Here is an 11,953-nt window from a genome sequence, read left to right as displayed (position 1 = left end):
AATGCCCTCTGTCAGTGTCAATGAGAGTTCCAAAATGCCTATGTGGTGAGGCAGAAAAGGAAAAATTTATCAGCGATGATATTGTAAATGAGCCTTAAGGCTTGAATGGAATTTTTACTGTTAGAGATGGCAGTGGACAAATACAAAAATGTAAAGAAAGGTGTTCACATACAAAGGCATCACGTGATAAGTTACACAACATGGTTGAGGTAAAAGTGACATCATTCAAGCACGGGTATTAAAGACCAGGTGTCAAAAGATCCCCAGAGCCTGATACAGTGTTTAGCATATACTTGGTGATGCGTGAATGTTGCAAAAATGATAAAATAAAAATGTGCACTAAGAAACTTCCTAGGAACTCCAAGCACCAGAAAAACGATAAAACAATCCAATAGCTAGCAGCTTTATTACAATCGAAACAGTCAGGCTAAGGCAAGTATGTGACAAGACTTGAGGTACAGGGCAGAGCACAGTGTAACTAGAATGAATTGCATGAGGAATACGTGGGGAATATCTAGGGCCATATAGGAAAACTTCGCATGCCCGCCTACGAGATTTGGACTGTATCTTAGATACAACAGGGACTCATTGAGGTATGTGTCCCACGATCTTGGTTAAGTGGTGTAAATGAGTGGTCAGTATGGGGGCAGCTGAGTGAGGAGAACACGGCAAATCGTTCAGCAGATGAGGAATCTGCCCTCACCTTTGCACTTGGCTGTGATCAAGCTGTCGAGTGAGATTTGGGGACACAGAAAGAGGGAACGGCTCACAGGCACAGTAAGTGCACCCCCTTATGGGGAGCAAAATCTGCCACAGAACAGAATGCAGTCGGCTTTGTTGTGCCTGATGAAGAAAAGGAAGGGGTGGTCCGCACAGAACCTGGGCCCATCTTCCAAGCAACATTCCACAACCACACTGGCCGAAGCAGCCGCGGCCTCCGTGCCCTCCTCGTTCACCTCCACAAAAGCCTTGTGCACAAACTTGGACAGACACAGGTCTCTCTTGGCTGACATTGCGGAAAAGTCAGCCTTGCCCTCTTGAAAGGCATCAATTAGTCCCAAACGTTGGAGCACAGATTCCATGTCATAATCCTCTTCCAGTTTAAATCTTGGGAGGAGAACTTCAACTTCTGTACACTTCATACAGTCTGGCTTGGTCCACGCTATGAATTTCTCAAAAGTGAGATTTTTTTCCACCTGAAAGACCAGAGGTAGACTTCAGGATTCATCCTTCAGCCCATATAAATATGCACACAGACATACGCAAGTATGCTTTCCTCTCCTATAGATGATGGGTGTTGATGGTCACACAGGACCAGCGGCAACTGTGAGACCTTGCACTTGTGCTGTTACACACACGGCTTCCTAGCCAAGAGGGGAGACCTCAGACCGCCTAGAGGTACAAAGGCCTTGGCGGCTCCTCTCCTGACCCAGCAACTTCTGAGAGAAGTTCTCTTACCCTGACAATTGTCAATGCCCAGCTGTGCGTGCTTTTTTCCTTTTAACTATTTTTGGTTTGAAGACAACAAGACACTGCTGCTAAGAAAAAAGATTGGAAAAGATATGGTGCCCAGCATAGACCCCCATGAAGGGAAAGCTGCCCAGAGGGGCATCCAGCATGCTTTCTGGACAAGAGATGTCACAGGGAGATGGACCGAGGGAGAGCAAACGCTGTAGCTTCACTCACACAGGCCCCTTGGGACATGGGTGCACTGCCTGCACCCCAACGCTAGTGTGGGGCCTAGAACCTCCTAGGCAATGCTTGATCCCCTCACCCTAAGAACCCATGCGGAAAGAAAACAAGGTGGGTGGCAAGTGCCATTTTGGGCTGTTCCTGGCTCTGTGCCCTGAGTGCTGGCCGCCACCCTCATCCCCTTCCCCCTTGTTAAGTCAATGTGTAAGATTTTCTCATTCACTGTTTCAGGTTCTGGATCGAGACAACGCTTCTCAGTTTTTAAAATAGAATGCTAATAACAATGACTATGAAAAGAATAGTGGATCCCATTTACACAGGGCTTCTATGTACCAGACAATGTGCTAAGCTTGTTCCCTGAATCACTTCCATTTTGTCTTCCTTAAAACCCTACCAGGGAGATAGCATCATTATCCCCAGTTTAGAGATGAGAAAACAGAGGCCGAGGTATGGTAAAGAACTTGGTGAGGTCACATAGTTACTAATGGGAGAAGGGGGTCCTGAGTGACAGTTTGAGCCAGTGCCCACCTTCTGAGTACGGCGCTCCACAGCCCGGCCGCCCGCATCCCTAAACCCTAACTGGAAAGGCAAACACAACAGGTGAAAGCAGTGCTGCAGTCTATCCGCTAAGGAAGGACACAAAGGGGTCACCCGGCCCAGCTCACCGAGCTCAGGTCCACGTCGTCATCCGGGAGCACGATGAGCATGCTCAGCTCCTTGCCCTCGTAGGGCAGCTCCAGGACCTGGGCCTGCACCTCTTTGATGTAGGCGAGGTTGAACTCTGCTTCCTGCATCATCATCTGCACCGGCCTTTGCTCCTTCTGACAGGGATACACACATGAGCACCGACATCAAAACAGACCCTGGAAAGGGCAGTGAGCATTTCCAAAGAGCGCAGTTGACTCCTGGAGCGTTTTTAGCACCCGCGATGGAAACAATACTTGTACTCCAGCTGACACCCACTCCTCCATCATCATTACAAGGTATCGGTTGTGAGTGGACCTGGTGCTTGCCATGGCACCTTAAGAAGATGATTTATTCAGCTGAATGAATGTGCTACTCCGAATTTTCCAGAGGGGGAAGACGGACTTTCCTCATTTAAAACATGCCCCACAAATAAACTTAGCAAATAATATAATCAAATGATTTCTATTTAATTAGGAAAAGGTTTTATGGTAAAGTGGGATGAAACTTATAGTTTCACAGCACTGTGATTGGCGTGTGGATGGAGATGCCTTCTCAGAAAGCGGTGTGGCAGCAAGTATACAGAACCACACATACCTTCATGCATTTCAATTCCATTGTCCGAATTCTGATACTCTAACCCAAGGCAATAGTTTGCAAATTATTAAAAGGTATATGCATGCAGAAGTTACTTGAACTATTGTACTTATTACATTAACTTTTAAAAGTTGATACGCACTACCGACTGTAAAATTTAAAATAGTTTCTAAAATTAATGCTGGAACAGTTCTCCCCCTCCCCATTTTGCAACAAGAGAGCGGATTACATAAAGTACACCTTATACCAAGAAAAAGGGAGTCAGGTGCTACCTGTGTAAGTTTTCTAATTTTATTAAAATGGTATATTTTAGGGCCTGGGGGATTTGGCTATTTTAATGACTGCCTGAATTGAAGTTATACTTCAACGTCAAGACTAAGGTCTTAGTTTTCATGTTAGAAATTTATAAATAATTTGTGAATGATGATACATGAATTAACAGAAATTCAACCTATATTTATTTTAATATTTAGAATACCTGATTAAAAATTATGTTTTCACATTCTCTGTCTCTATCTCCCTAACACACACATATGTCACATTTCCTTTACACCTAATTTGTTTTGCTTTACATCTGAACAACTTGGGCTTAAAGTTGGCAGAACTAGGTGTCAGCAATTAATGTATGAGAAATTATCAGAGGCAACAAGGGCAGTGATAAAATGCAAACAATTACAGGCAACAAATATTTTTATTCCTTTAGTTCTTTTCTACTGAGTTTAAATTCTCATTCAGAAATGTGTTGTTTCAATTATTTTTAAACAATCATTTATGCTTCTACAAAGTCAAATTTTTCCATTCAATTCTTTCATCAAACTAGCTGGACTTTTGAAAGCTTCCCCCACCTGGTTTATTTTAAAAGGCATTTCCATTGTGCATGTTTTGTCAAACTCTTCAGTCCATCTTCCTTTGAAGTAGATGGCGTTGACAAGAACCAACTTGGTCTGTTCGTCAATAGAGTTACCTGGCAACAAGTCCCGAATTTTACCTTTTGGGAAAAGGAGAGAAGATATTCAGTCGATTGTTATAAAAGCATGATTAGTAAACCATGGTAAGGTTTATCGGCAGCTCCTTGATTGTTAGTCAAGAACCGAACATACGTTTTTCAAATTTGCTAAGTTTGGTTTGCGACATACAGAGGTCGAAAACAACACATACAAGTGGCATTCGTGATCACCAATACTTCAGGAGCATCTACAAAGTTAATGGTGTTGAAACACTTCTAAATCACGTAGGGAAAACACTACACCAGGTTGGAGAACAAAACAAGCAGGAAATGAGAGATGGGCTGGAGGGGCCTTGGCTATTTCATGTGGTTAAGTGGAGGGTTGTATCTAATGCTCCGAAGTTACATGCAATGATAACATTCCACAACCACGTGTGGACACGCCTCAGGAAGCCAGAATGAATGGCTCAAAGGGGAAATAGCTGGCAATGGGCAGCAGGTGTATTGAGAAGCTTCTGGAAGCCTCTAGAAGAGATTTCACTATTTGATCCTCCAAACACAACACAAGACATTCCTGGAAAAGCTAAGGTGGAAAAGAGAAGGATAATCCCTCTTCCCCTGGATATCAAGGTGTACCTTTTCAATGTAGTAAGAACATCTCTGCTAATTCACTGCCTCCAGATGGCATAAGCGGTAAATATTTCAAGTGGTAACAGGACAAGACATTACTGTCTTGTTTATTAACAGCAATAGGAACGTTCCCAGTGGTACTAAGTATGGTTGGTACAGAGGGGCCTGAATGGTTAAAACATCACACTACCATGGATCGAGGGGTCCAAGATCCGAACATGCCACTCTCTGAAATGAAAACACATAAGGCTCAACCCTACACAAAGGGTGATTTCAGTCTGAAGAACCGAACAGTCCTCATCCAGGGTTTGCAGTGGGCCTGTCACAACAAGGTCTATCAAGTCTAACTCAGGGAGTGCAAGTGCAAGACATGAAAGAAGCAGTAGAATAAGTAAGCTTAACGTGTAGAGTGAAGACGGTGGTGATGGAGGGACACAGAGAATCTGGAAAGAGGAGGCCCAAGTGTATGACTCAGGGAAGATTTGACCACGAGTCTCCTTCCTACAGAGATGACGGATTCACCCAGCATGTGAGCCTTACAGCCCAAGTAAAAGCATGTCCACTTGCAGTTATTAAACTGGAAATGTGGCCTGTGAGTTTCTTTCGACATCTGTATCAGTCACTCTGGTCCTGGGAGAATGGACAACATTAAGTCTCTGTTGTTGACCTGCTGAGCATCTGTGAGTAGATTAAGGTTCAACTCTTCCATGAGGGCCAGCCTATCACCTTACTCTGACCCTCTGAAACACTAGTGAAACCAGAGAAGCAGGAAGAGGAGGGGCAGGAGAAGGGAGAGGAGCAGGGAGCAGAGCAGGAGTGGGAAGATGAGAGAGAGAAGGAAGGGGAGGAGGGGGAGGGAGAGGAGAAGGGAGAGGGGGGTGACGAAGGGGGAATACCATGCGATTCTGACCTTCAGTCTTTTTTGAGACCCAAGTGTTGATATGTTTCCTGGACGGCTCTGCAGCTTTGGCAAAGGAAAGCTGCTCCAGCTCAGCATCGTAGAACCGAAGACAGGATTCCTTAAAGGTCTTTGGAGAGAAAAGTGTTCAATGAGGCTACAGTCCGAAATAAAGTATCAGCAAGTTGCCAAAAATCCTGCAAATTACATGTTTTTTATAAAAAGGAGCATACATCTCTTCAAAGTGACCATATCTTAGTCAACGAGATCTTAAACTATCTGAGTTTATAAATAAGCAAGTACTAAGCCATGAATACCAGAAAGGGATAAATGAATATTGGAAGTAGTCACATTTTAAATATTCAAGTTATAGTTATAGAAGTATGATTTTTTAAAACAATGTTTACCATAAGCTTCAGATCTCTAGTGTCTTTCGCTTTGACTCTATACTTTAAATACAACTTTTATTGTTCTGTTGATTCAACTTACTGAGAGGAATTCATACGTCTTTTCTCCAAAGAGCCTGTTGGCCACTCTGAGCAAGTATTTAGTGCCAGGTTTGTTCACTTCAGCAAGAAGTGACTGGAAACCCCCATGAATATCCTTCTCTGTGTTTAAAAAAAGCACCTGTTGAGAAAAATAATTTAAAATTGTCAACATTGTTCTTGGATCTCAAAAAAAAATTGTAAGCAAATTTTTTCTTAAATTCTCCTCCCAATTTTCCTTTAAAAGGACATTGTTTTTTATTTAAAGTGGGTATTTAGGATGTACTAGAGAAGCAACACCTTGAGGGGGTAGAGGGAAGATGCAGAGGGAAAATAACAGAGAAAGAGGGAAGGAGGGGGGAGGGAAGGAGGGAGGCAGGAAGAGAATGAAGGAAGGAGAATAAGGAATGAAGAGGAGCAAAAGAGTTGGCTTTCTGCCTAAATAGATCTTTTTCATATAAAGATGAGTAACAGGGAAAAATGACAAGACAAGAGGGCGTCAGAAAAGAAGTTATTTAAAAATCTTGCATCCCAATGAAAGCTTGAGTATGTACTAACTAGAGGAAAGTTACCCCAAAAAATGTAGTTAAATGCATTAAAAATTCAAACAAAATGGGCAGAAATACAGAAATAGTGGGAAATACATCGCTTTGAATCTGACAACTTAGAAACCAAGAGCTAGTCCTGGAGTGCCCGTTGTTGTCTAGTATAGGGTATAAGGAACTCTCAATGTCACACCTCCTAAAGTCACCACACAATTTGGGGGCTCTCAGAAATCACTCCTTTAAGGGTTCACAAGCTGGCTAGCCTAAAACAGAGGAAACTTCATCAAGTATGAAGAACACCCCCCCCCACCACACACACACACACACACACAGGACCAGTGAATATTTATAGTTACAAAGAACAGAATAACGAAAAAGGCAGTCCCCTCTTTCTCCCAGGGGACACAGAGGCAGGTTTACCTGGGCCATCTCAGCAGCGGTGTTTCCTCTTGCCCCCAGGAAGACCATGGCCAGGGCAGAGGAGATGCTCACAGGAGAATAAAACACATTGTGAGAAGGATCGTCTTGACATAGTACCTTTAGAAGGTGGAGGGCAAAGAAGCCATTTGCTTCAGAAAGAGCATCCATGATGCAGGAGCTGGAAGCAGAATAAAGAGAATAAAGAGAAAGGCTGCTCGATACATCTCTGGATGTTATTGACCTAATACATGATAAGTTTGAAACTGTACTGTTTTTTAATTTTAAAACTCATAAATATTTTCAGTGAGGAAAATCCATTTACTGTTGCTCTCCGTGTAGAAAATAATTCAAGTCCACATTTTCGGGTAATTAAGTAAGTGTGGTAGTGGCAGTAGATCAAACTCACAAGCTCAAAGCCCCCTTGATTTAAATGGCACATCCTCCACCACCTGGCACCCCCCCCCCCCATTCAGCTTCCACCTCTAGCCACCCAGAAACCTTTCCAATCCCCAGAGCCACCTCTGAGCCTTTGAAAACACGTCAGCTGACTCCCATCCCTTTCAGCAGCGTAATGGCCCCAACATCACATCCTCAGGAGGCTTCTGATTCGTCCTCTAGACACAGTTCCCTGCACTCCTTCCACCCGCTCTCCCCAGCATCAAGCCCCAGTCTCTATTGTAATTCCTTCTTCAGTTGGTCCTGGTCCCACTAGATGGATGCTCTGAAGGCAAGGGCTGTCTGGCGGGTCTGAGCGCGCAGGAAACAAGAAGGACTCAATAAATTTTACTGAATTAATGAAAGAATTAGGATGGATCAGAAGTGTTTGGGTTTGCAACTGGGGACTGGTGATTTTAGCAGGACAGAGAAGAGGGAGGGCAGAGGTCCTGTGCATCCGAAACAGAGAAGAGTGAGAAATTAGGGCAGGCCGGTGGGAACGGGGCTCCCGGGTGAGGACCTGCAGAGGGGAAGGGGGCGACGCTGCAGCTCCGGAAGAGGCATCAGAGGGCAGAGAGAAGACACTGAGGGTGGGCAGTGTCTGAGGCTTACTGGAAACCACCAGGCACAGGCCCTGGGACCACACTCAGCCAAACCCCAACTGTGCTACAGACGAGCTGCGATCCAAAGAGCCGGATTTCTGTAAACAAGAAGGCCCGCCCTCTGGGGTTCGCTTTCCACAGAGACAGCCCCTGCGTCCTCGCGCTGGGTCTCTAAATGGTAGCCTGGAGGTCTCCTCCCTCCGACCCCCGACCTGCCCCGAGATGCCCCCACCTTCAGCACCTCCGCACTCCTGCTGTCCGGCCCTCGAGCCTAGACCCTCACCACCGGAACCGCAGACCTGGCCCTCTGCCGTCCTGCGCCTCCGGTTTGCCCTGGTCTTCGCCTCCCACCGATCTTAAACCCAGGCCCGCTGGCCCTGGGGAGAATTGCGCACATGCCGAACCTCAGCGCGTGGGTGGGGTACCGGGGCGGAGCCTTTGGTGGTTAGCGGCAGGGTCACCAAAGCCCCTCCCTGCAGGCCTGGGTTGGAAAAAACGCCCTCAAATGTCAGGGTAGAGTTTAAAGTGAAAGTAAGTTTGTTCGCAGAGTGTAAGCAAGAAAATGCTACTCCACAGATGGAGTGGTGGTCTCTAATCCCTAGTGGAAGAGAGACTCCTCTGCCCATTTGTGTAGGGTTTATTGGTGTTTCTTGTTCCCATGGAAAAGTTCCTGGTGTGGGGGAAAGGAGGAAAGAAGCAAGAGACAAAAAGAATAGGGGCAGGCTTATCCTTAGTTTTTGTAAGGTACAGCCTGTGGCTAGTGTGTAGTAGGTGTAATTTCGGGAATGGCCATTAGAATGGAATGTCTTTGCTGCATAGGCTTCAGATGGTCTGTTCTGTGTGATTGATTACTGTGTGCCTGAGATCTGTGTCTGGTAGCAGGCAGGTAGCAGGCTTGGAATACAACCTCCTACTTCTTCTTCTGTCAAAATAATCCCTATGCCCCTTCTTCATCCCTATATTACTAGTACCTGAGTCGTTTCCACTCCTGGTTCCTGGACTGTGGTGCTGGTGTGCAAGTAGCTCCACCATGTGCCTCCAAAGTGCCTGCAAAGTGACAGAAACAGAAACTGAAGCAGACTGGTGGCGACATGGGGTCACAGGCAGGGTGGGCTTGGGGCTGGTTGTTTCAGGGCAAGGCAAGCAGGGTGACTAGGGCACAAAATTTTCAGAGGCATGCAGTCTTAGCTGCCATCCCAGCACTTATGTGACCCTGAAAGTGAGTGCCTTCTTAAATTTTGCACCCTCGATGCCTCCCTTTAAAAAAATATAACAGCTTTATTGAGATATTGAGCACATGATAATCTGCACCCCTTAAAGCACACATGTTGAAACAGGGCCCAGTTGGAACCCCCACAAAAGAGGCCTTGCAATAACCCCTGTCCCAGTTCCCTGCTTTAGATAATTACCCTGAAACTTATGCTTGCTTGCTGATCACAGCCTCTAGGCCTAGCATTCTTTCCAGGTTACTGTCATCACTGCTCCTGGGTTGATGACCACATTGGAGAGCCACAACGCCTGAGAGAAGGCTCCGTGCAGACCCCCAGAACTATCATGTGGCCTCTGGAGGAATGTCCAGATATCCCTTAAATATCCCAGGCTGGTCTGAGGATGTTAATGCAGTTTTTGGAGGTGTATCCCTCCTGCCTTCTCAGACCACTGGTGCTCTGATAATAAACGCTTATTCTATGACCCAACTCATATGTCAGTCTATTGGCTGAGCAGCACAGGCAGCATAAGCCCAGGACTCGTTTGGCCTCCAGTTTCAATATTGGTGGTTTTTAGTTTGTTCACAAAGTTGTACAACTATCACAACTATCTAACTTCAGAACATTTTCATCACCTCAAAAAGAAACACCACACCCCTTAGCAATTAGTCTCCATTCCCTCGTCCCCCAGGCCTGGCAACCACTAATCCATTTACTGTCTTTGTGGAACCCATAAAGATGCCTACTATAGGCATCTCATGTAAGTGTAATCCTACAGAATGTTCTACAGTGTTTTGTGACTGCCTCCTTTCACTTAGCATAATGTTTTCAAGGTTTGCTCTTCATGGTTCAAGGTAACATTTATCTGTACTTCCTTTTTTTCTACATATATTAATAACTCATTTATTGAAGACCTACTCGATGCCTGGGATTTTATTAGTTAGTATATATATATATATAATGTTTCATTTAATTTTTTATTAGTTTCAGGTGTACAAAACAACCTAGTGATTAGATATTTATGTACCTCACAAAGTGATAACCCCAATAAGTCTGTTACTATCTGACACTGCACATAGTATTACAATATTATTGACTACATTCCCCAGGCTGTACTTTATATCCCCATGATTACTTTTTTTTAATTATGGTTGACATACAATATTATTTTATATTAGTTTCAGGTGTACAGCAGAATGATTAAACATTTATATAATTTATGAAGTGATTCCCCCAATATGTCTAGTACCCACCTGACACTACACACAGTTATTACAATATTGTTGACTATATCCCCATTCTGTACTTTACATCCCTGTGACTCCTTTGTAACTACAATTTGTACTTCTTAATCCCTTCACTTTTCTCATCCAGCTTCCCAACCCGCCTCCCCTCTGGCAACCATCGTGTATCTAAGATTCTGTTTCTGTTTTGTTTTTTCATTTATTTTGTTCTTTAGATTCCACATAAAAGTGAGATCATATGGTATTTGTCTTTCTCAGTCTGACTTATTTCATTTAGCACAATACCCTCTAGGTCCATCCATGTTGTCACAAATGGCAAGATTTCATTCTCTTTATGGCTGAGTAATATTCCGTTGTACAAATGTACCACAATTTCTTTAGTCGTCTATTGATGGGCATTTCAGTTGTTTCCATATCTTGGCTATTGTAAATAGCGCTGCAGTGAACATAGGAGAGCATGTATCTTTTTTAATTAGTGTTTTGGATTGCTTTGAATAAATACCTGGAGGTGGAATTACTGGGTCATAAGGTAGTTCTAATTTTTGAGGAACCGACATACTGTTTTCCATAGTGACTGCACCAGTTTGCAATCCCACCAGTAATGCATAAGGATTCTCTTTTCTCCACATCCTCACCAACACTTGTTGTTTGTTGATTTGATGATGACCATTTTGACAGGTGTGAGGTGTTATCTCATTGTGGTTTTTATTTGCATTTCCCTGGTGATTAGTGACATTGAGCACCTTTTCATATGTCTATTAGCCATATTTATGTCCTCTTTGAAGAAATATCTATTCAGGTCCTCTGCCCATTTGTTAATTGGATTGTTCTTTTTTTTTGGGGGGGGGGAGTTGAGCTGTATGAGTATTATATAAATTTTGGATATTAACCTTTTATCAGATGTATCATTGGTGAATATCTTCTCCCATTCAGTAGAATGTCTTGAAATTTTGTTGATGGTTTTGTTTGCTGTGCAAATCACTTTAGTTTGATGCAATCCCATTTGTCTATTTTTCCCTTTGTTTTATCAGTAAAATATTACTATTTTTTCCTTTGTTATATCAGTAAAATATTACTAAGGGTAATGTCTAAGAGTTTATTGCCTATGTTTTCTTCTAGGGGTTTTATGGTTTCGGGTCTGACATTTAAATTTTTAATCCATTTTGAGTTTATTCTTGTATATGGAGTAAGAAGGTGGTCCAGTTTTATTTATTGAATATACCCCAACATATATTCTTTCTTCCTTTGCCATAAATTAAATGACCATATAGGCATGGAGTTATTTCTGGGCTTTCTATTCTGTTTCATTGATCTATGTCTGTTTTTATGCCAATACCATGCTGTTTTAATTATTATGGTAGTATAGTTTGATATCAGGTAGCATGACAACTCCAGCTTAGTTCTTTTTTCTCAGAATTGCTGTGGCTATTCAGGGTCTTTCATGGTGCCAGGTAAGTGTTGTGATAATTTGTTCTGGTTCTGCGAAAAATTGGTATTTCATTGGAGTTGTAGATTGCTTTGCATAATATGGACGTTTTAGCTATATTAATTCTGTAAGAAGGGGAGA

At 43.4% G+C, this 11,953-nt stretch overlaps 1 protein-coding gene across 4 annotated transcripts; it reads right to left on the bottom strand.

Annotated features, from left to right (window-relative positions):
- Positions 1-382: 382 nt before the first annotated feature.
- On the bottom strand, positions 383-8,369 carry SERPINB9 (serpin family B member 9). Of its 4 annotated transcripts, none has more exons than XM_074335307.1 (7): positions 8,218-8,369; positions 6,898-7,075; positions 5,937-6,074; positions 5,460-5,577; positions 3,819-3,961; positions 2,358-2,513; positions 383-1,196 (listed from the first exon to the last, which is right to left on the bottom strand). In XM_074335307.1, the coding sequence occupies exons 2-7, from the start codon at positions 7,063-7,065 to the stop codon at positions 792-794; spliced, it is 1,128 nt and encodes a 375-aa protein (XP_074191408.1). In that variant the 5' UTR covers positions 7,066-7,075; positions 8,218-8,369; the 3' UTR covers positions 383-791. The 4 variants fall into 4 exon arrangements, with proteins under 4 accessions (XP_074191408.1, XP_074191405.1, XP_074191406.1 ...); XM_074335304.1 differs by having other exon boundaries at positions 8,167-8,363; XM_074335305.1 differs by having other exon boundaries at positions 8,176-8,363.
- Positions 8,370-11,953: the final 3,584 nt, after the last annotated feature.

Source organism: Rhinolophus sinicus, linkage group LG06, assembly GCF_036562045.2.
Source record: "Rhinolophus sinicus isolate RSC01 linkage group LG06, ASM3656204v1, whole genome shotgun sequence".
NCBI lineage: Eukaryota > Metazoa > Chordata > Mammalia > Chiroptera > Rhinolophidae > Rhinolophus > Rhinolophus sinicus.
The sequence above is the reverse complement of the archived record's forward strand: the minus strand, read 5'-3'. Positions and strand labels throughout refer to the sequence as shown.

Excerpts from the sequence above, each read along its gene's own strand:
- SERPINB9 (XM_074335307.1), bottom strand. The coding sequence starts at position 7,065 with ATGGATGCTCTTTCTGAAGCAAATGGCTTCTTTGCCCTCCACCTTCTA. Across the intron at positions 6,075-6,897 it reads CCGCTGCTGAGATGGCCCAG|GTGCTTTTTTTAAACACAGA; the intron begins GTAAACCTGCCT and ends TTTTCTCAACAG. Across the intron at positions 3,962-5,459 it reads GGTCTCAAAAAAGACTGAAG|GTAAAATTCGGGACTTGTTG; the intron begins GTCAGAATCGCA and ends TTTTCCCAAAAG.